Source organism: Xiphophorus couchianus, chromosome 24 (genome assembly GCF_001444195.1).
Source record: "Xiphophorus couchianus chromosome 24, X_couchianus-1.0, whole genome shotgun sequence".
Lineage (NCBI taxonomy): Eukaryota > Metazoa > Chordata > Actinopteri > Cyprinodontiformes > Poeciliidae > Xiphophorus > Xiphophorus couchianus.
Window position 1 is genome coordinate 8,538,297 of NC_040251.1, and position 19,960 is coordinate 8,558,256.

At 37.4% G+C, this 19,960-nt stretch overlaps 1 protein-coding gene across 5 annotated transcripts in view; it reads left to right on the forward strand.

The window, feature by feature from the left end:
- The window catches only part of agap2 (ArfGAP with GTPase domain, ankyrin repeat and PH domain 2), a 30,970-nt gene extending 11,919 nt beyond the window's left edge, over positions 1–19,051 (forward strand). For 2 of the 5 annotated variants that reach the window (XM_028010032.1, XM_028010029.1), the window contains exons 2-19: positions 3,066–3,124; positions 5,735–5,822; positions 5,925–6,010; positions 6,545–6,680; positions 7,143–7,277; positions 7,353–7,471; positions 8,553–8,696; positions 8,812–8,886; positions 11,242–11,346; positions 12,477–12,657; positions 13,651–13,776; positions 13,863–13,985; positions 14,213–14,272; positions 14,482–14,633; positions 15,066–15,156; positions 16,320–16,542; positions 17,080–17,338; positions 18,017–19,051. In XM_028010032.1, the coding sequence (XP_027865833.1) occupies positions 3,066–3,124; positions 5,735–5,822; positions 5,925–6,010; positions 6,545–6,680; positions 7,143–7,277; positions 7,353–7,471; positions 8,553–8,696; positions 8,812–8,886; positions 11,242–11,346; positions 12,477–12,657; positions 13,651–13,776; positions 13,863–13,985; positions 14,213–14,272; positions 14,482–14,633; positions 15,066–15,156; positions 16,320–16,542; positions 17,080–17,338; positions 18,017–18,238 (2,384 nt within the window). In that variant the 3' untranslated portion in view covers positions 18,239–19,051. The remainder of the gene's footprint in view (positions 1–3,065; positions 3,125–5,734; positions 5,823–5,924; positions 6,011–6,544; positions 6,681–7,142; positions 7,278–7,352; positions 7,472–8,552; positions 8,697–8,811; positions 8,887–11,241; positions 11,347–12,476; positions 12,658–13,650; positions 13,777–13,862; positions 13,986–14,212; positions 14,273–14,481; positions 14,634–15,065; positions 15,157–16,319; positions 16,543–17,079; positions 17,339–18,016) is intronic. The other 3 variants (XM_028010033.1, XM_028010030.1, XM_028010031.1) reach the window with 2 other exon arrangements.
- The last annotated feature ends 909 nt before the right edge of the window (positions 19,052–19,960 follow it).

Genomic DNA, 19,960 nt, shown 5'->3' on the forward strand with positions numbered 1-19,960 from the left:
CTTCAATTACATTTGAAGGTATCTTCAAATGTAATTGAAAATTACATTTTTCAATTACATTGAAAATTCATTTCAAGAAGATATTTTAAATGACGTCACCAGGATTTGTCATTTGAAGAGTCAAATATCCATAATTACAACTTAAGATATTGCAAACATAATTATAGCTAGTCAGAATTTCATTTCCAGATACCTCAACTAAAAATTGTGCATTTTGTTCTGTGCAATATTGGAGAACACAAACTTTGTGAACTTGAAGACTGCTTCTGAACTCTACAAAGAATTCCCAATTTTACAGTGTTGCATTTTCATTTCTTTTGTCTGTTTTTTTTCTTCAATTTTTCAGTTGTATTGAATTTTCAAAATGCTACGAAAATATGTAACGCTTTGACTAAACAAAATACTAATTCAAGATATCAGTAATATCATTCTGACTAGTCATAACATTAATTAAAGATACGTCGAATAGAAAAAGCCATCTAATTAAAGATATCTCTAATTTAGTTGGAGATGGGGTTTTTTTTGACAAATCAAATTTATAGTTCTAGATATTTCTTATTTAGCTTTGCCTCGTCATTACTTGCTTTCAATATATCTGCAACGTAGTTTGCACCAGCCGAAACTATCTAAAATAAGGTATCTTGATTTATGGTGTCATTCAAGATCTTTAATTAGAATTATGACTAATCAGCACAGAACATGAGATATCTTTAATGTACTTTGACTAGTCATAATTCAGTTGTTGATATCTGACGTGTGTTTCTGATAGTAATTCATTGTAGATTTCTTGAATTAAGGCTCCCATACAAATTAATTGTAAATCTCACGTCATTTATTAGTCAGAATGTAATTATGGATATCTCAAGTAGGTATTTTGGGAAATAAAATTATAATTAAAGATATCTAGTGTGGCGGAACCGATTTTATGTTAAATCGGCCTGCCATATTACAGTAGTATTGCTGCTGTTGCAGCGCCTGATGGAACGGAGAGAAGAGGAGGAAGACGAGATGCGAAAGAGGATGAAGTATATTCAAGATAAAGGGGAAGGTTTTAAGGCTTAAAAGAAACAGAATAAAGTTGAATATTTGAATGTCCACATATAAAGTGGGTGGTTGGAGTGGAGGTAATTGGGATTCTGTGGAAATGTGCGCAGCGAAGCAGCTGAAGGACTTCACTGTCTAATCACTTCTGGCTCCAGCACCGGGCCATAAAAAGGGCTTTCAGTCAGAAAGACACAATGAGACAGACTGTCAATGTGTGTGCCTGTGTGTGTTTTGTGTGGTAGGGATTGCCCTTTTTGTGTTTGCAAAGAGTCAGACTGCAGCAGCAGCTCGCATGAAAGCCCACTTTCACCATGCATTCGTCTGCCACAGATTTAGTTTGTATTTGAAAGACACAAACAGCTACACCTTGTATCTGTTACTCTCTTTACTATCAGTTAGAAATTATAAAACAAGTAATTTTGGGGGGGATTGAGAAAGTTTCCTAGACCTCTGTGACTGTTGCCTTTTTCTGGGCGTTAACTTGAAGAATTTGGATTCAACAAACCGAGAGTATTTTCACACCTGATTGTCCGGTAGAGTCGTTTCGATTGGGGACCAAAATTGCAACATTTGTTACATTTTCACTTTAAAAATGTAAACCCACAGTTTTAAAAAAGTGCTTACCGTTCACCTGTAGGGGCGCTAAGAACCACTGAGGGAAACGATACAAAAACCACTGAAGAAGACAAGAACCCAACTTCCTTCTGGTAGAAATGTAAACAAAACTGGAGTAGCGTTGTATTATCACAGCTGTAGCATATCTCTTTTGTCTTTAGCAGAGCATTACAAACTATTTCTCTAGGTAGTGCTAGAGTAGCGAGTCTGTTTTTGTTATATTTACCCAGAATGCCTTGCGCCATAGCCCGCTTACTGCTTTTGGAACTTTTTCTTCAAACGAACTAAACAGGGCTGGTGTAAATGCAACCCTGGGTCTCGGTTTGCTTGAAGAGAACTCTGGTACAGTTCGAATGCATATGAACGCCAAGCAGGCCAGAGACCACTTCAAAAGCAGAAAGTGAGCTGTAGAACAGGGTATTCTGGGTAAATACAACAAAACAATCAGTCTAGTGTTACCAGGAGAAATGGCTCGTAGGCAAAAAAGAAATCCTACAACCGCTAAAATCTGACACCACTCCGTTTTAGTTTACATTTAGTAAAGAAGGACGTTGTGCTCAGAACTCTTCGGAGGTCTTTGTGTCGTTTCCTTCAGTGGTTCTTGGTGCAGCGCCACCACAGGCAAGGAGGGGAACAGGTTTCTCAAAGCGGTTGGTTTGTTTAACAGTGCAGAGTGAAAATGAACATGATCAGGTGAAAATGTAACAACCATTGCTACTCTGATCCCTAATCTAACCGAGTTTATCAGACTATCAGCTGCCAAGTTCTCCAGAATCCTCCTAATCATGTCATTATTTGACTCAAGCGTGCTGAAGCAGAGACACATCTAAAAGTTTTACTTAACCGATAATATAGCATTAGCTGCATTTAAATCCGTCTTATCGTTTTGGCAGTAGAGGGATTTTCCGGCCCTTGCAGATAATTTTTCTGAAGTGGGGAAGTACATTTCAAACACTTTTTATAGTCTTTCACTTCTGCCTACTCAGTTTGCAGTGGCTCATTGTTATTCCTGTTAGGGGATTGCTAAAATGATCAATTTTAGCTCTGTTTCTACTTTGAGGAAGGAGACAGTGTGAAAAGCTAAGACATTTTTGAACAGCAGATGAATCAAACTATCTGGTTTCAAGCAATACACTGCTTTTGCCGTGCTTTAAATAAAGGACAGCTAAGTGGATAAAGAGCAGCATGGCTGCAGCTTACTGGTTTCCCCGCTGTGAATTAAAGGTTATATTCATAACTGTGACCTGCAGGACCACCCGTGCAACTCATATTGCAGATGTGTGATTTATCACCCCTTCCAACAGGCAGTTAAGATGGCTGCCCTCCTCTCTGTGTATAATCAACATGATGAATCCCCTCCCTGTGTCTGCAGCTCGCTGAAGATTTGTCTCTGCCTGTCTTTTTAGTAAATATCGCCAACAGTCAGGAGTGGATGCTGAGCCGATCCATCCCGGAGCTGAGAGTGGTGAGTTTCCATCACTGCAACTGATGGATCACACATTCAGCTCACAGTAAAAACTGATTCTGAGGAATAAAACTGTAGAGAGACTGTTTTTTTCTTCTTTCTTGCACAGTTCAGCATAACAGGAAACATATTATAGTAGCTGACGTTTTCTGCCGAGTTGCAGCAGTTGCTCTGTGGGAAAATTATGCCTTTCATCCCAGTAAAATCCATTTAAACATGAACTAGTTTTCCTATTTTTAACTTTTTGACTTGTCAAGTTGGAAGTCCTTAAAATATGTCATAATTTAAAATCACTTTTACAATAAACTAAGCATGTCATATTTTATTAAGCATATAAAGTTGTCCAATTATTTTTTTAGGAAAGAGTAGGTGTAGGTATTCATCATATCATTTATCATTTATTGTGAAAAATGTCTTATCATGATGTAGATTTTGATTTCTTTTTATGATACATTTCAGTTATTAGTGATAAACAAAAAATAGAACTAACAGTACAATATGAAATGTTCATTTTGCTTTTTTATCCACCGTTTGTTTCAGAAAAGCACCAATAAATATCTGTAAATATATGAAAATATGATTAAATGCAGTTCCTGTGTGCAGATTAGTGCTATAAATATATATATTTTTAAGAAACAGAAGAAGCCTTTTTGAAATTGGGATATTTTTCAAGAATAATATTTGTGCTTTAGACACTCTGAATGCTGTGCCATGCAGTCACAGACATACAGTTACCTGAAATAAGTATATAATAGTTTTTTTTTATCATAATATTTAAAGTTACCACAAAATATTACAATAAAATTCTAAATCCATATGGGCAAATCATTTTACATCTAAAACATAGAAAGGGTTTTGCCTGTTTGTGTTGCTAAAACAATTAATTGGATTAATCGCAATGAATCAATTATTGAAATAATTGTCAACTAATTGAGTAACTGATTAATTGTTATTAGGACAGACTGAAAGAACAGCATGCTCAGAGCGGTAATTAAGCCAAAACTGTACAAAAATATCTACATTTTGCATTTAAGATAAAAACTAAAAACTTTGTCCGTAAATATCTTCTACCTAAAACTCATCAAGTGGCTGTTTAAGTTTCACTCGGTTAATAAAATCTCATATTAACCACCTTTTACTATTCATTTATTAATCAATTAATCCAAAAAATAATCACCAGATTTACCCCAGACTGTTGATGAATCGAGCAGAAAGGCCTCATCTTTTCACATGTTGACTTTAGCAGTTACAGCTTTTTATTAAAAATGTGGCTTTTGCAAACGGTACAAGGAGATAATGCATTCTGAGATCATTTGTGCAAGTACAGACACAAATTTTCTGACAACTGTTATAAAGATGTAAAAGAGAGCCTTAAAATATGCTTTTCTTTAATCAAAGCAGCATAATCTCCCACTGAAAGAGAAATCCAACATTTAATTTAATAACATGTACTCTGCAGGGACTAAAATACCACGTTAAGAGATAATTAGTTATAAAAATTCACTGGTGGTCTAATTGTTGCTGCTAATTCCTTCTACAGCCTTACTTTGCAATCTCTTAGATCATCAATGTCCAAACCTTTGACTCATTTCAACTGAAGTTTGACAAAAGACATTTTCATGAATTGAAAATTATATATTTGTTAATTCTAGCAAGAGTTTTGCACATTTGCCTTTAAATTTTGGGGGATCAATTGTTTTCTATTGCTTGGTCAGGACAAAAGTGGATTTTCAGTTGTTTTTGTGATAAGATCTTGATTTTGGTCGCTCTTTACTCTGAAATATTCAGTTTTTAGCTCGGTTTGATGAAAGATTGCAACCAGGGCTCCTTTTGACCAAGTCCCTGGATGTCTGTGATCTTGTTCTCTATTACAATAGAAGCAAAACATTTGATTAAGTGAAAACTGCATTCAAATGCTCCAGAGTTCTCTATTATGCTCTCATTGTTTAAGCTCACTAAGCCTGCAGGTACCAATTATTTTAGTAATCAATTATTCCATAGATTATTATAGCGATTAATCGATTATCATGATGATTAATCGGATAAAAAATTGACATATTTTGCAGATTTTTCATTTAACCACATAAGAGTTTCTATACACAATATCTGAAACATTAAAATATGCAAATAAGCAAATAGTTTAATTACTTTTTTAATAAGAAAACAACAATTTTATGTCCTAAAATGCAATAATGTAGCATTCCATTAATGAACACTTGATCATTTGTTGCAAAGGACGCATCTGTTGCTAAAAATACTATCTTTTGAATTCATAAGTGGACACCAGATAGGTGCTTAATAGGAGATTTTTTTATTCTATATACTTCAGTTAACAATTAATTGATTACTAATTTAGTTGACAATTTCTTCACGATTAATCGTTTCAGCCCTAATCTTATTTAGTAGCGATAGTTTTGGTGTTAGAACGTTGCTTACCCAGTGTTGTCACTTACAAATTCAGTCAGACATTAAATCAGTAAGTGAGAAAGGAACTGAAAATCTGTATTAAGGTTTTAATTAAGTCTGACAGTTTGGTTTGAGATGTTCTCCTTCGCTGACCATGAAGAACTTCTACTTCTTTTTAATGTATTTCCTTCCTTTTTCTCTCAGGGCATTCTAGGTAGCCTGAAAAGTGGAAAGTCAGCGCTGGTGAACAAATACATCACAGGCAGTTACGCTGCGATTGAGAAGCCTGATGGTAGAAACAGTTTTGTTTTAAATTAAAGCGTTACCTGATTGGCTGTTTTGCAGCTCAGTGGCCTGTTAAATTACCTTCCCGTTGATTTGTTGTTCCTGACAGGTGGAAGGTATAAAAAGGAAGTTCTGGTGGACAGTCAGAGTCACCTATTGCTGATCCGGGAGGAAGCTGGAGCTCCTGACGCACAGGTGTGTTTTACGTATACATGTCGGTCTGTAACACCTGAATCATCTGTTTGGAGCTACGCAATTCCTCTCAACTCTAATCTTGCTTCACTGTTTCGTCTGCGTTTTCTCCCATTGACTTGGATTATTCCAGTAGAATTCCAAATGGACCAATCAGCAAGCAGAAAGAGAAGTTGTTAACGATTATGTTGCTTTTCTGTTCTACTTTAGAATTGAAATCTGACTGTAGTTGCAGCAAAAGCAGCGGAGGGAATGAAGCAGTTCAGTTCGCTTACAAATACAATCATTAGCAGCCATCTTGTTGGGCTCAGCACTTCTTTCTTCGCAATAGATGATGGTTGTTTAGTATCAGGCAATTTGAAGAAAGGTTTGTAGTGTCAAACTGGTGTGTTACATATGTAGCCTTTGGGTAACATTTAAATCTTCGACAGAGTCCAAATCATTGAAGGATGTGATGGGTTTTTACCAGGCTAGCTTGGAGCTAATGTTTGGTTTTATCTGGGTAGCTTGGAGCTAACGTTTTGTTTTGATTTCCAGTTCTGCAGCTGGGTCGATGCGGTCATCATGGTCTTCAGTCTGGAGAATGAAGCCAGTTTCCAGGAGCTTTACCAGCTCTACAGCCAGCTCAGTGCTCACCGCTCAGACATCCCCGTCATCGTGGTGGGAACCCAAGGTAATCTCACAGATTACACCGTAGGATTTACTCATCCTGGGATTAAACTTGATTTAACTCACCAAAACAGATGAACGTGGGAAAATCTTTTGGATTAATAAACTGTTATTTAGTTAGAAAGACTGGATTGGATAGTTGATGTTAGAGCTGAAAAAGTAAATTCCCAATCCATCCATTGATCCATCCACTGATCCATCCATCCATCCTCACAGTAATCTATTTTTTCCAATACCATAATTGAGCTAAAACTAGAAAAAGTGTGAAATGTTATAATTTCAATATTTTTTATAATTTTGACCAAAATAACGTTCATATCTCGTAAATCATTTATGCCATTATTATAATTATTATTAATTTCCAGTATTCATTTGTCATTTTGGAAAAACCATTTGTATGTCATCAACCAATATTGTTACATAATAAAGATATATTAACACCTTCTTGTTATCCTGGATCGATCAGATAAAATAAGCAGCACCAACCCCCGAGTGATCGAGGACCAGCGCGCCCGCCAGCTGTGCATCGACGTGAAACACTCGCTGTTTTATGAGACCTGCGCCACCTACGGGTTCAACGTCGACCGGGTCTTCTCCGAAGGTGAGCTCATTTCTTCCTGACCGCCATCTTAATCAGAGGCGAAACATTTCAACCGGAGCTCTGTGTGCTTTTCAGCCGCCCAGAAGATCGTAGCGCAGAAGAAACAGGCGGCGCTGCTGGCGTGTAAATCTCTTCCCAACTCGCCGAGTCACTCTGGAGGATCCACACCTGGATCAGCGTCTCTGCCCGGACAGGTACCACCAGGGCGCTTTCTAACGTTATCATCACCCCGTTACGTCACCGTATCGCTACGTGATACGATGTGTGCTAGCATGAGAGCTAGCGCACTCGCTAGCTTTAGCTGCTAGCATACTAGCTAAAGTATGTAATTTTGCTACATCAAAAGCAATAAAACAGAATTTATTTACTTTCAGTGTCACTTGCAGCTTTAAAGCTGAGATGTTATCCTATATGTTAAAATATATTGACAAATATATAGGGAATTGACACATTAATCTATCAGAAATATATGAAAGTACTATTTGGTAATATGCTATAAAATGTAGCTTGGCAGATTAATATATGACAATACATTAATGAATATATTTGATTAGCACCTTATTTATTAATAAAGCATGCCTGTGTAAATATATATTGTAATATATTTTTTAATATATGAAAAGTGCAAGTCCCTATATATTATTAAATATATTGTAATATATTATGCTGTCATATTTTAAAATACAATTTGCAATAAATATTTTATGCTTTGAATAAATGTTATAGTGAATTATTAATCAGTATCAGTTGATAAATGAAGCAGCATCCTTAATTTTATTAAATCACTTTGAATAACCTAAAAATCTCACATTTATGAGATGTAATATATGGCAAAATGTTTTTAATGGTGCCAAAAACTCTACAATATTTTTACTCTAGTTTCTAGTGTTCAAGTGTATCAAGTCTTGGTACACTTGAAATGAGACAAAATAATTGCAAATAAAATTTCAGCAAGATAAAGAAGGTTGTTGTAAGTCAGTAAATCCTTGATATTGTTAAAAAGTACAAGTTCCAATTTCAGATTATGTCACTTATAACATGGGGAAAAAATTATTGTTATATGTTAAATAATCTGTCTGGGTAACTAGATTTTGTGTTTTTGCAGTGAATATAGATTTTAAATATAAATCAAGTCTTTAAAGTCTAATTTTACTCCACCTCAGACACGTTTTATCACCTCATTACTCACCTCATCCTCACTCTCTCCATCTCCTTCTTCTCATCTCCATTCCCATCTTGACCCTGTGACCTCTGGATTTCCCCCTCCCCTCTCAGGCCAGTAATGGCCCCAGCAGTAGCTACGCCTGCTCCCTCCCCTCCACCCCCGTGGTGGGTCACAGAGACCTGAGGGCGGCTCAGGTGGAGGGGGGCGGCAGCTCGCGTCTGAAGTCCATCCCCAGGCGACCTTCCCTGTTTAAGGTCAGTCCCCCGCCAAGCGTTCCCTCTCATGTCATTTCACTCTCATTTCCATCCAGCTCCCCTGTCGTTCATCTCTGTTGGGATTAAAAATTGCTTTCTGTGGGGTTTGTTTCAGAACCGGGACACAGACAAGAAAGCAGGTGATTCGAAGGGGGATCAGAGTGGTGCACGGGGCGTCCCGCTCAAACAGGTTTGTGCTGTTTTTGCTAGCGCTGAAACGATTAATCATATCGATTGTGATTAATCGATATTTTTTTTTCTAAATGAGTGCTTCATAGAAAGGGTTTCCAGGAAAATCCCTGTTGTTTCACAGCATTGGGTCAGATAGGGCTGAAATGATTAAACATAATTAATTGATAATTTTTTTTAATGAGCTATTCATAGGAGTTTCCAGGAGAATGTGTCACAGCTTTGTATCAAATAAGACTGAATTATTCATGATTAATTGATTACTAAAATAATCGTGAACTAATATAGTAATCGATTAATCATTAAATTTGCTGAAAGAACACCACAGAGTAGTAATTGAGCCAAGACTGTACGCAGTATGCATGCATTCTGCATTTAAGATAAAAACCCCTCAATTGGCAGGTTTAGCATGACCTAGTTCAAATTCTTTAAAAATATTTTTTCATTAAACACCTTTTGCTATCCCATTATTAATTGGTTAATCAAAAAATACACTGCATTAATACCAAGTCTTTTCACATGTTGATGTTAGGAGTATGTTTTAGCTGCAGATGTATCCTTTCCTACAAATGATCAAGTGGACACAATAGGAATGCTACTATTACATTTTAGGCAATAAAATGTCTATTTTCTTATCTTCGAAAGGAATTATTATTTTATTTGTATTTATTGATGTTTTCCTGATATTGTGCATGAAACACTTAAATGAAAAATCTGCAGTGAGTAGGCCTGTCGCGATAAACGATAAATCGATTAATCGTACAATAAATTAAAACTATCGACGTCATTTTAATTATCGGCATTATTGTCTCTTCCGACCTTTTTCTCTTTCTGTTGATGACACCGAGTGAAAAAAGGCTCAACTCCGGTGCTCTCCACTGACTCCTCCCTTCCTCATTTCCTTAGTGTAAAGCCCAGCGCACACTGCAGGATCTTAAAGCTGTCAGCCGATTGTCCGCTCATTTTCAAAACCTGACAGACCACACATTAGCCGACAGAAATCCTAGGTATAACGGTTCGATCGGGTTCGGTCCTGCCGTGTGGTGTCCAACAATGGGCACAAAATAATGGCTACAAGCCCAGTGAACTAATTTTAAAGTCAGGCATTAATCAATGCTTTACTACAATCTACCTGCAATGCATGTTGCTAGTGTCAGCGTAAAGTCCTGACTGAATGAAAATCATTATAACCTGTTTACGTCACGTTAACGAAGAACAGCTGAAAAGTTACCGGGTTTATCAACTGCAGTAGCAATTTCGCTCCAATTCCTCCTCTTGTCATTTCTATATTCTTTGCATGTTGAATAAACATTAATGTTGTTTCCACATATCATCTCCGATGTCCGCTGGACTTCGAGTTGCGCCGTGTCAGCTGTTTGGGATTCCCTGACGTAATTTCCCCTCAGAAAACACGGAGGAGAATCCGTGCTTTCTGATTGGCTGCCTGTCACATTCAACAGGCTGAGTTAAAGCTCCCAGTCGGGGAAAACCCCAGATCTACGACGATCTACCATAACACACCACACAGTCTTAGAAAGACCAACGTTCTAAGATTGTTGTAAGGGGAAAAATAGGAGCAAAAAATCATGTAGTGTGAACTATTGCATCATGTAGTCGATGTGTCCATCTTCTCTATTTAAATCTAATTATTACTGAAGGGCAACATGATATACAGACTTCATAATCTGCACTCTTTTGGTTGAATGCAGTATTTATTTCCACTTTGGCTTTATGTTGTTTAGTTTTTATCAAGTACATGTTTTGTTAATGGAGACTGAGAATCCATTTTGTTTTTGGTTGTTTTGTTTATTTAGTTTATCAGCTCCAGTGTTAAATATTCTTTTGAAAATAAAGTGTATCTATCTTTGGCAGGAAATCACATGCATTATTACATCATTTCTATTAAATCAGTGTAAAAAGGTCTTCAGACAATATTATCGTTTATCGCAATAATTTTTTTGAGAAAATTAATCGCTCAGCAAAATTTGCTATCGTGACAGGCCTAGCAGTGAGGCAGTTTTTTAATCCGATTAATTGAGAATTGTCAATTAATTGATTATTCTGATGGTTATTCATCAGAATTATTGATTAATCGATAACTAACTGTGGCTGTATTCTTTACAAACAAAAATACAGAACTCAGAGGAACTAAATAATATATTCCAGTTCCCTTTTCAGACAGAAGGGAACCAAAATTAATTTATCTGCTTTTCACAGCAGCTTTCAGTTTCATCTTTCCTAACCTTTCCCCAGCGTGTTTCTATTAATACAGAAACTCTGAGCTGCTTTGAAGGCACTAGTTAAATTTAGCCAGACCGTGTGTCATGCTAAATCTGCAATTGTCTGTTTTCATCAGGGCATCCTGTTCAAGAGGAGTGGCAACTCTCTGAATAAGGAGTGGAAGAAGAAATACGTCACCCTGTCCAACAATGGCACGCTGTCTTATCACTCCAGCTCCAGTGTAAGAAAAACAGCGTCCAGCCCTGATCAATACAGCCGTAAAGCATCAGCAGCCGCCTCTGGAGAGCGCTTATCTGCAGATTTACAGTCGCAACGACACGTTAGAGGACACATCCTCGTTTTGTGCAGCTCTAGATTTGAACTCTTATTGATTTTATAGAAAGGATTCTGCAAAAAAGGCTCCAAATTGTTTGTTGAATAATTTATATTTTATATACAGAATATTATACACAGAAATCTGAGCAAATTTGACATCTAGAATCCCTGTTGGTTGTGTTTAAATTGTAAATGCAACTTTGAGGGTGTTGAGGCAGAACTGGAAGGGGAGAAATTAAGAGTTTGAAAAAATATCTATGTTTCTAGAGTTCATTATTTTTCTGAGATCTTGTTAACATGTAGCTGGGTCGTTATAAAAACAAACATTTGGCATATTGTTTAAAAAAATAATATTATACACACATGCGCTGGGCAATACGGTGTAAAAGTAAAATCTCAGGTTTTTTTCATGCCAAATTTTAATAAAAAGAAAAAAAAATTACAAATGACATTAAAAAAAATGTAAAAAGTGGCTTTTATTTCAATCATCCTATCTGTGAGTTGCACAATGACATAATTACGAGAATATAGTCATAAAATGATCAGAATAAAGGCAGAAGAAAATTACAAGAGAAAAGTTGTTTTAATGAGAAATTAATTTTTTGCTATTTTACATGTTGGTGTAAAATTCTCTTAATATTCCGACTATATTCTGGCAATTTTAAAGCTATATTTCTGTATTATTTTGATTTAAAAGAAAATTGTATATTCTGTCATAGAGTTGACCTGAATGCAAAGTCCAAATAAAAGAAGCTCTAAAACTCACTAGTCAAACAAGATGGCCGCCCTGTGCATATATGCATCACGGTCTGGGTCTTTTTTAATTTTAAGTTTTTGATCTGCAATGAATATCATCCATTTCTTAAAAAAGAAAGAAAAATTGACTTTATTTGCTTAATTTTAACATCTGATTCGACGACTTTGGTCTGTGTGACCAAACGTTTGGACACCCCAAGTTTTATCTTGGCACCATTTCACAGAACCTTAACATGTCGCTAAACGAAGTAAAAACATTTAACATCTCATCCATCACAGGACTACACACAGAACACCCACGGGAAGGAGATCGACCTGCTCCGTGTGACGGTTAAAGTTCCTGGGAAACGCCCGCCGAGAGCCGTCGCACCTGCCGGACCCTCAGCTGTTCCCCCGGCGGCTTTACCTGGAGTCAACGGGATCAGCAAGGAGCCGGCCGCAGCTGACGGCACCAGCACTGGTACGCCGAATCAGTTAGCCAACTCAGCTGGGCATTAAACAGATGCTTATAATACTTTTAATTAATATTTCTTGGTATTAAGGCAGAATTTTGTAACTGAATACCTCGTTTAGTTTTAAATATTGCGTAACTTAACACTCCATGTTTTCTCTTTTCTTAAATATTTCTTTCGAAAGAAACAAACTACATTTTAGAAAACTTTCTGACAAAGAAAAGAAACATAGTCTAGCAAACTTTTTTTCTATGGGAAAAGAAACAAACCAACAACAAAAATCTAAACTAATGGCAATCGTTACGCCAACAGTCACTGAGAGAAGGATGGATGCTATTTGTAAAGTTACACAGTCAAAGTTTAACAGCAATAATTTGGTTTATTTAGTCTGTCATAAAAGAAAAAAGACAGATTCATTCTTTAAAGTCATATTTTTGCCATATTTTTCATTCATTTATAAATGTCGCAGTTTAAAGCTAACTATTCAGTTAGCAGCCTAAATATTTATCTTGCTAACCAAATATTTTAGTTGAAGCAAAATATTTACATTGCTAATTAAATATTTAGCTTGCTTACTAAATATTTTGTTTGAAACTTACATTCATAAATGAATGAAAAACAATAGTAAGTACAATATAGTGCCTCTATTAGTGTTTCTGATGAGGCAACATGAAGCTAAACAGAACCTACAGAGGGCTGCTGTTTATAAAAAAGAAACATTTAAGACAAACTACTATTTCCATTGACTGATTATTTCACTTATAACATGACATTTTTCCCACGTTATAATTGAAATAATCTGCAAGTGGAGCCAGTACTTTTTAAAATCAATATTAAGGAATTATTGAATGAAAACAAGCTAAAAAGTTGCTTGTAAGTTTGTTTTGTTCTAAGTAACTAGACTAAAAATACTTGGTATGATTTGGTGTTTTTGCAGTGTATTCTCTAGGTGAAATGTGTTCTTACTACATGATAAACAGAAAATCTTCACGTTTTCTCAGTTCCTCAGTTGTGTCCGTCCACTCTGTCCGTCGCCGACGAGCGGCCCGGCGCTTTGTCGCCACAAGGGGGCGAGAGAGGACTGCAGCGCTGCCCTTCATCGCTGTCCGCTAAAGCACAAAGTGTTGGCAAGTGTAGCGCACCAGATTCAACCTCGAATGTCTGCCACCGCCACAGCAACTGATTATTTTCTTTTCTCCTTTTTTAATGTCAGACGGCCTTGAAGGGACGGCTGGAAAAGATCCGGGCCAAGCGTCTCCCATGACTGACAGGAAGAAGAACAGGAGGAAGAAGAGCATGAATCAGAAAGGGGATGCAGCTGTTGGCCAAGCTGATGGTAATGTCGCTTTTCTGGCGAAATTATCTGAACATTTAGGAAATTTTCTGCTTTACTGCACACTACAGATTATTTTGTTTTACTATAAACAGCTTGTTCCTAACTGTCTGTCGTTCCAGTCTAAAAATGGATTATCAAATATCTGTTAAGATTTCTTGACAGCTTATTTCCCGTCTCTCTGTTTCTCTTTTTTTTCTTTTCCCTTCTGCGTTTCTCTCGCTCTGCAGCCAAACGCAAAATGTGGAAATTAAAGAGCTTTGGTAGCTTGAGAAACATTAATAAGACAGGTAACACATGAGGGTGCAGAGTCTTTCCATCCCAACCATCCCAAGCATGTGTTCATCCAAATAACCCCAACATCTTTCGTTCTTCACCTCTCAGACTTTAAGCCATTTTGTGTTTGTTTTTGATAAATCTCCACAGATTATCCCACTATAACCGTGTCCAATTTGTGCACATGTGACCAAAAGTTGTATTTGTTTCCTTGTACTTGCAGAGGAAGAGAATGCAGATTTTATTATAGTTTCCTCTACCGGCCAAATGTGGCACTTTGAGGCGCAGAGCCTGGAGGAGAGAGATTCCTGGGTGACAGCAATAGAGAGCCAGATCCTGGCAAGCCTGCAGTCCTGTGAGAGCGGCAGGAATAAGGTAAATAAATAAATACATTTTTTAAAAGAAATAATTCCCCAAAACACTGGAACATGCGTACTTTCTAAAGAACAGAAAAGCAGAGGCATGTCTCATAAGATAGACTATAAATTGTACCAGAAGTTATTGTGAAAAACGATAATATTGTTGTATTGAGACCATTTTCAAGTAATATAATGGTACACTGCAAAAGCACAAAACCTTACCAAGTAATTTTGGTCTATTTTATCTTTAGTCTTCATGTTGGACCCTGATGGGTGTCCAGTTGTCTTCCTGTGTGGCTGAACTTGTAGCTCTGCATCTAATTTAAATACATTTGCTCCTGATTAATATATTTCTGCAGCAAAACAAGAAAATCAGTTTCTCTGAGGTCAAATGTCGCCCAGTTTTGTGCCTTGTGAGACTGAAACGAGTGATACTTTCTGTGGCCAGGCACGGAGGAGCAGTCAGAGCGAGGCCGTGGCGCTGCAGGCCATCCGAAACACCAAAGGAAACAACCTGTGTGTGGACTGTGAAGCATCGAGTAAGTTCACTTTAAACACGGCAAAAACACTGAATATTACCAAGTATTTCTAGAACAAAGATCTTAGTACTTGTCAGATAATAGAAAACTAACTTACAAGTAACTTTTCAGCTAGTTATAGGACAGGGGTGTCCAAAGTGCGGCCCGCAGGCCATTTGCGGCCCTCTGGGGGATTTTTGGTGGCCCAAATTGAGCAAATCTGGCCTGCAAGCGTAGGTGGTTGCTGCAGATAGACACTTTTTAAAAATTTTTTACAGATAAATAACATCTTCTTAAAAATATTAGGCACAAAAAATAGATTCCCATTTATTAACAAGGTTGTTTCATTCAACTTAATTTTAGACTAACTAGAACCATAAATGTTGACTCACTTTTTCCCAAAAGCGAATCTTATTTCTCGTATAAGAAAACAATCAAGCCAAAAAATTATAAACTGTAAACCAATTATAAACCAATTTTCTACAAAAATCTGACCATTTTCTTCATTTGACTAAAATCAGAATTGTTTTGTTTGTTGTTTTCATCTTCATGAAACTGTCTTGGGAAAACAGAATGTTTTCAGTCAGAGACTTCTTCAAATTTGCTGTAATACAGACTGCTACAGGAGATCTTTCCTGCCAACATCCATCACTCTCTACTTGAAGAATCTGAAAAAATATTAATATGAATAACAACAACATTTAATTTCCCTTTGGGATCAATAAAATATTTTTGAATTTAAATTTGAATAATTATTGAGCAGGTAAAATAAAAATGGCCTCAAATTTTATTTTAAAAATGCTATAATTTTTTTAAAAACTATTTTTGCGTCTCCAAGTTATTTTAGTTTAATGACTTGGGACCTCATTGCAAAAGGTTTGGACACCACTGATATAAAACCTTATTTTAAGTCATGAATTCCTTAATAATGTTTTTTTTTTTAGTTCTACTTCCACTGATAGATTTTTTGACTTAAACCAAGACATTTTCTACGTGTTATAAGTGGAACTAGTTTTTTTTATTTATCAAAATGAAGAGATTAACCTAAAACAAGCTCATTTAACATGATGAAAAGTTACTTGTAAGTAAAGTAGACCAAAAGTACTGGGTAATATTTTGTGTTTTTGCAGTGTTATGTTTTTGCTTCAGTGCTGCAACCAGACTCACCTCTCTTGTCCCTGCAGATCCCACCTGGGCCAGTCTGAACCTGGGCGCCCTCATCTGCATCGAGTGTTCGGGGATCCACCGGAACCTGGGGACCCACCTGTCTCGCGTTCGCTCGTTGGACCTGGACGACTGGCCGGGGGAACTCACACAGGTTCTGGCTGCCATCGGAAACCACATGGCCAACAGCGTGTGGGAGAGCTGCACCCAGGGCCGGACCAAACCCACGCCGAACGCAACACGGTGGGTTGAACCAAACCAACAACTAACCAACATGGCTTAGAGCTTCAGTTTGGTAAATAAACCTTTTAATACCAAAATGGGTAAATAAAAGCAGCCATTGTGCAGCACATACAGCGGTAAAACCAGTTCACTGAACTTGCTGGAGCTTAGCTTGGGTTGCTAGGTAACAGCAGAACTCGGCTGGGGTTGCTAGGTAACGCAGTGCTGGTCGAATGTGACTTAACAATTGTTATGTTCTTGGAACGGTTTTGAAACTTGCTGCCAGAAAACGTCTGGATGTTTGTTTTTTATAATGCTTAGGCTGTTTTTAGAAGCAGTAGAGAAATAAATGGAAGTACAAAAATGTACAAAAACTCTTTAAAATTGAGCATTAGTTGCTGAAAAGCTAAAAAATGTGGCATGTTGAGTCTGCAAATTATCTTTAAAAACTAAATATTATACCAGAATAAAAAGTGTGTTCCTCACCAGAACATGGAGGTTTTCTCTACACTGTTTGATGTTTTCATGTGTGGTCCTGTGATGTTTCCGTGTCACCAGAGAGGAACGAGAGTCCTGGATCCGGGCAAAGTATGAGCAACGAGCCTTCGTTGCTCCTCTACGGCCGGGCTGTGAGGACAGCGTGCCGGCGTCGCTCCTGTCCGCGGTGACCGACCGGGATCTGCCCCGGCTGCTGCTGCTTCTGGCCCACTGCACCAAGGAGCAAATCAACGCACAGCTGGCCGCCACGCCGTCGCGTACGGCTCTGCACGGCGCCTGCCAGCTGGGAGACGTGGTCATGACCCAGCTTCTCGTCTGGGTGGGTGTATTAATGTTTTTACTGCCCGGCGCTAGTCTGAAAGAAACCTTAGATGTCTGGTAATGTTTATTTTTAGAAGAACAAAAGAAAAGAAGCCGAGCCGCATCTTTTCAAGGTTTAAAGCAACAGAAATGAACTGTAACGCTGCTGTTTTTTTATGAGTTATCGAGTTTCACTGAGAAGAAAAATAAAATGAAAAACTTCTTTTGTGGCACTTTTTGCTCTCTTATAACAAAAGAAAGAGAAAAACAGATTTTAATCCAATGGATTTTGCTCAATTTCTTATTCTATATTAACTATTAAATCCTTAAAGGAGCAATATTATCCAAAGTCGACTGTTTTTGAGCTTTATACCATGTTATAATCTTATTCCCTCATTAAAAACAAACCTAGTGTCACCTTGATTCTTTCATGCATGTTTGAGAAAGCCTTTAATCTCCATGGCAACCATTCAGCCAGTGGAATGTAGGCGGAGTTTCAGAAAGAGCAGGAGTTTCTTAAAGAGACAGAGGCCCAATTTCAAGTTGTTAAATTACATAGTTAAATTTCATATCTACAACATTTTTGTAATAACTGAAGGTAACATGGTTCTATAAAATGGCTCTTTATGCCTGCAAAACACATAACTGCCCCTTTAAGGAATTTTAAGTGTTTCCTCTTGTATTTATTCTCTCACAGTATGGAATCGACGTGAAAGCGAAGGACAGCCAAGGTCAGACGCCCATGATGATCGCCAGAAAAACCGGGAGCAAAGGCTGCATGGATATTTTGCTCCAACACGGATGCTCCAACGAAGCGTCCCCCACCGCCTCTGCCGCCGCCGCCGCCACGCCGGTCCTCTCCCGTCGCTCCAGCACTGCCAGCCTGGGCCGGACCAGCTCCAGGAAGTGGGTGTCGTAGCCCGGATGTACCGGATGGACGCCTAGAAGTTCATGATGGGACGAAACAATGTAATAGGGAAAAAGACAGAAAAAAAAACAGTTACTGAAGACTGAACAACATATCAAACAACGTGAAAGCAATATTCATCCGGTGAGTCGATCACTAACGTATTGCTGAAATGCCGTCCTGTAGAGCCGTAGCCGTCTTCTGTCATTCTTAGCGCAGCCAGTCTGTTTGCTTCAGTCCCACTTCCTCCCGATGAAGTGCAATAATCCAGCTGTGATGATGAAGAGCAACAGCTTTAAGTGTGAACTGCATCAGCCGACAGCGCGCTCATCATCTGAGGATTTTTCTTGTGACTGGACCAAATTTTTGTTTTTCTTTGGCTTTAAAAACAAAACCTGAAAACGAATCGGCAGAGAAAATACAGCTAGAAAAACGAAATCTTTGTTCCAACCAGAGATGCAAAATCTATCCTGCAATGTTCAGCGAAAACGCAAAGGGACACAGCTTTGTAAAAAAAAAAAAAAAAAAGTTTTGTTGAAAATATGTTGGGTTTGTTTTTCATTGTCTTTTATAATTTCTTATTGCCGTACATTCCACGAAGCGCAGTGAGCAGATGTGAACATGCAGTATGTAACCACGTGTTGAAACATTTTATTCTGGATCGCAGAGACGACTACATGAAGATGCTACTCACATTTATATTACTGTTGTGTATTGATCTCATGGTTTTAAAAAGTCAAGTACGGAGCAGTTTGGGACACTTTGTGAATCATGTGAATTACTCATGACTTAAATGAAAATAAAAACAGTTTTTATTAGCAATAACAGGATTGTTTTGTTTGTCTTTCCCTTCACAGTTTGTAATCTTGCCCTTCTGAATTGAATTTCCTCGTATGTTGGTCGTTTTTGTTTATTATGGAGGCTGTTAGTGGTTTTAAGGAGTTTATTGACAAAAATGTTATTATTCTTGAGGCATTACACTGGAAATCAAATAAGGAGAAGTATGGAACACGACTGTTGAGGCTCGCTTTCTTTTCTAAAAAAGAAATTATAGATTCTTGAAAATATCTATAAACTGACTTTTATCATCCCTTCTGTGAGTGTTAGAGCCAGGCTAGAGATTTTTAAAATTGTTTAATTATGACAATATAATTATAATAATAGCAGAATAAAGACGCTATTCTATCACTTAGGCTGGCCTTAATATTTCATTGTAGAGCTGACCTGATTTCAAAGTCAAAATAAATAGAAGCTTTAAAACACTCCTGCCAAACAAGATGGCTGCTTTGGTTGCTGAGATCAGTCTGAACTGAAGGAATGCATCGGTAAAAAAAAAAAAACGTTTTACAAAACTGAAATCTTCAAAAGTAAAACAAAAACTCGATTAATCAATAAAATCAATTTATCACCCAGCCATAGTCGAGGTCACAAACTAAAGAAAACCACATAAGGAAAGTGTGTGTGAAAAAAAAATCTGTTTTGAAATTTAGAGATATATGTTGTGGAGTGTCAAATTCGGTATATGTGATGTCTAGAGGTCTATAAAAGAGTTTGTGTCTAAAGATAAACAGGTATTTTTCTCTGAGGTTTGTTGTGAAACAGGCCATAGACTGAAATAAATTCCTTCGCTGTTTCTCTGAAGCCATGTTCGTTCTTTCTTTCGGTTGCTTTTTTGTCTGCAGCGCCACCTCCAGACGGTAGAGGGCGACTTCTCCGGTCCAGCCGTAGCGTCAT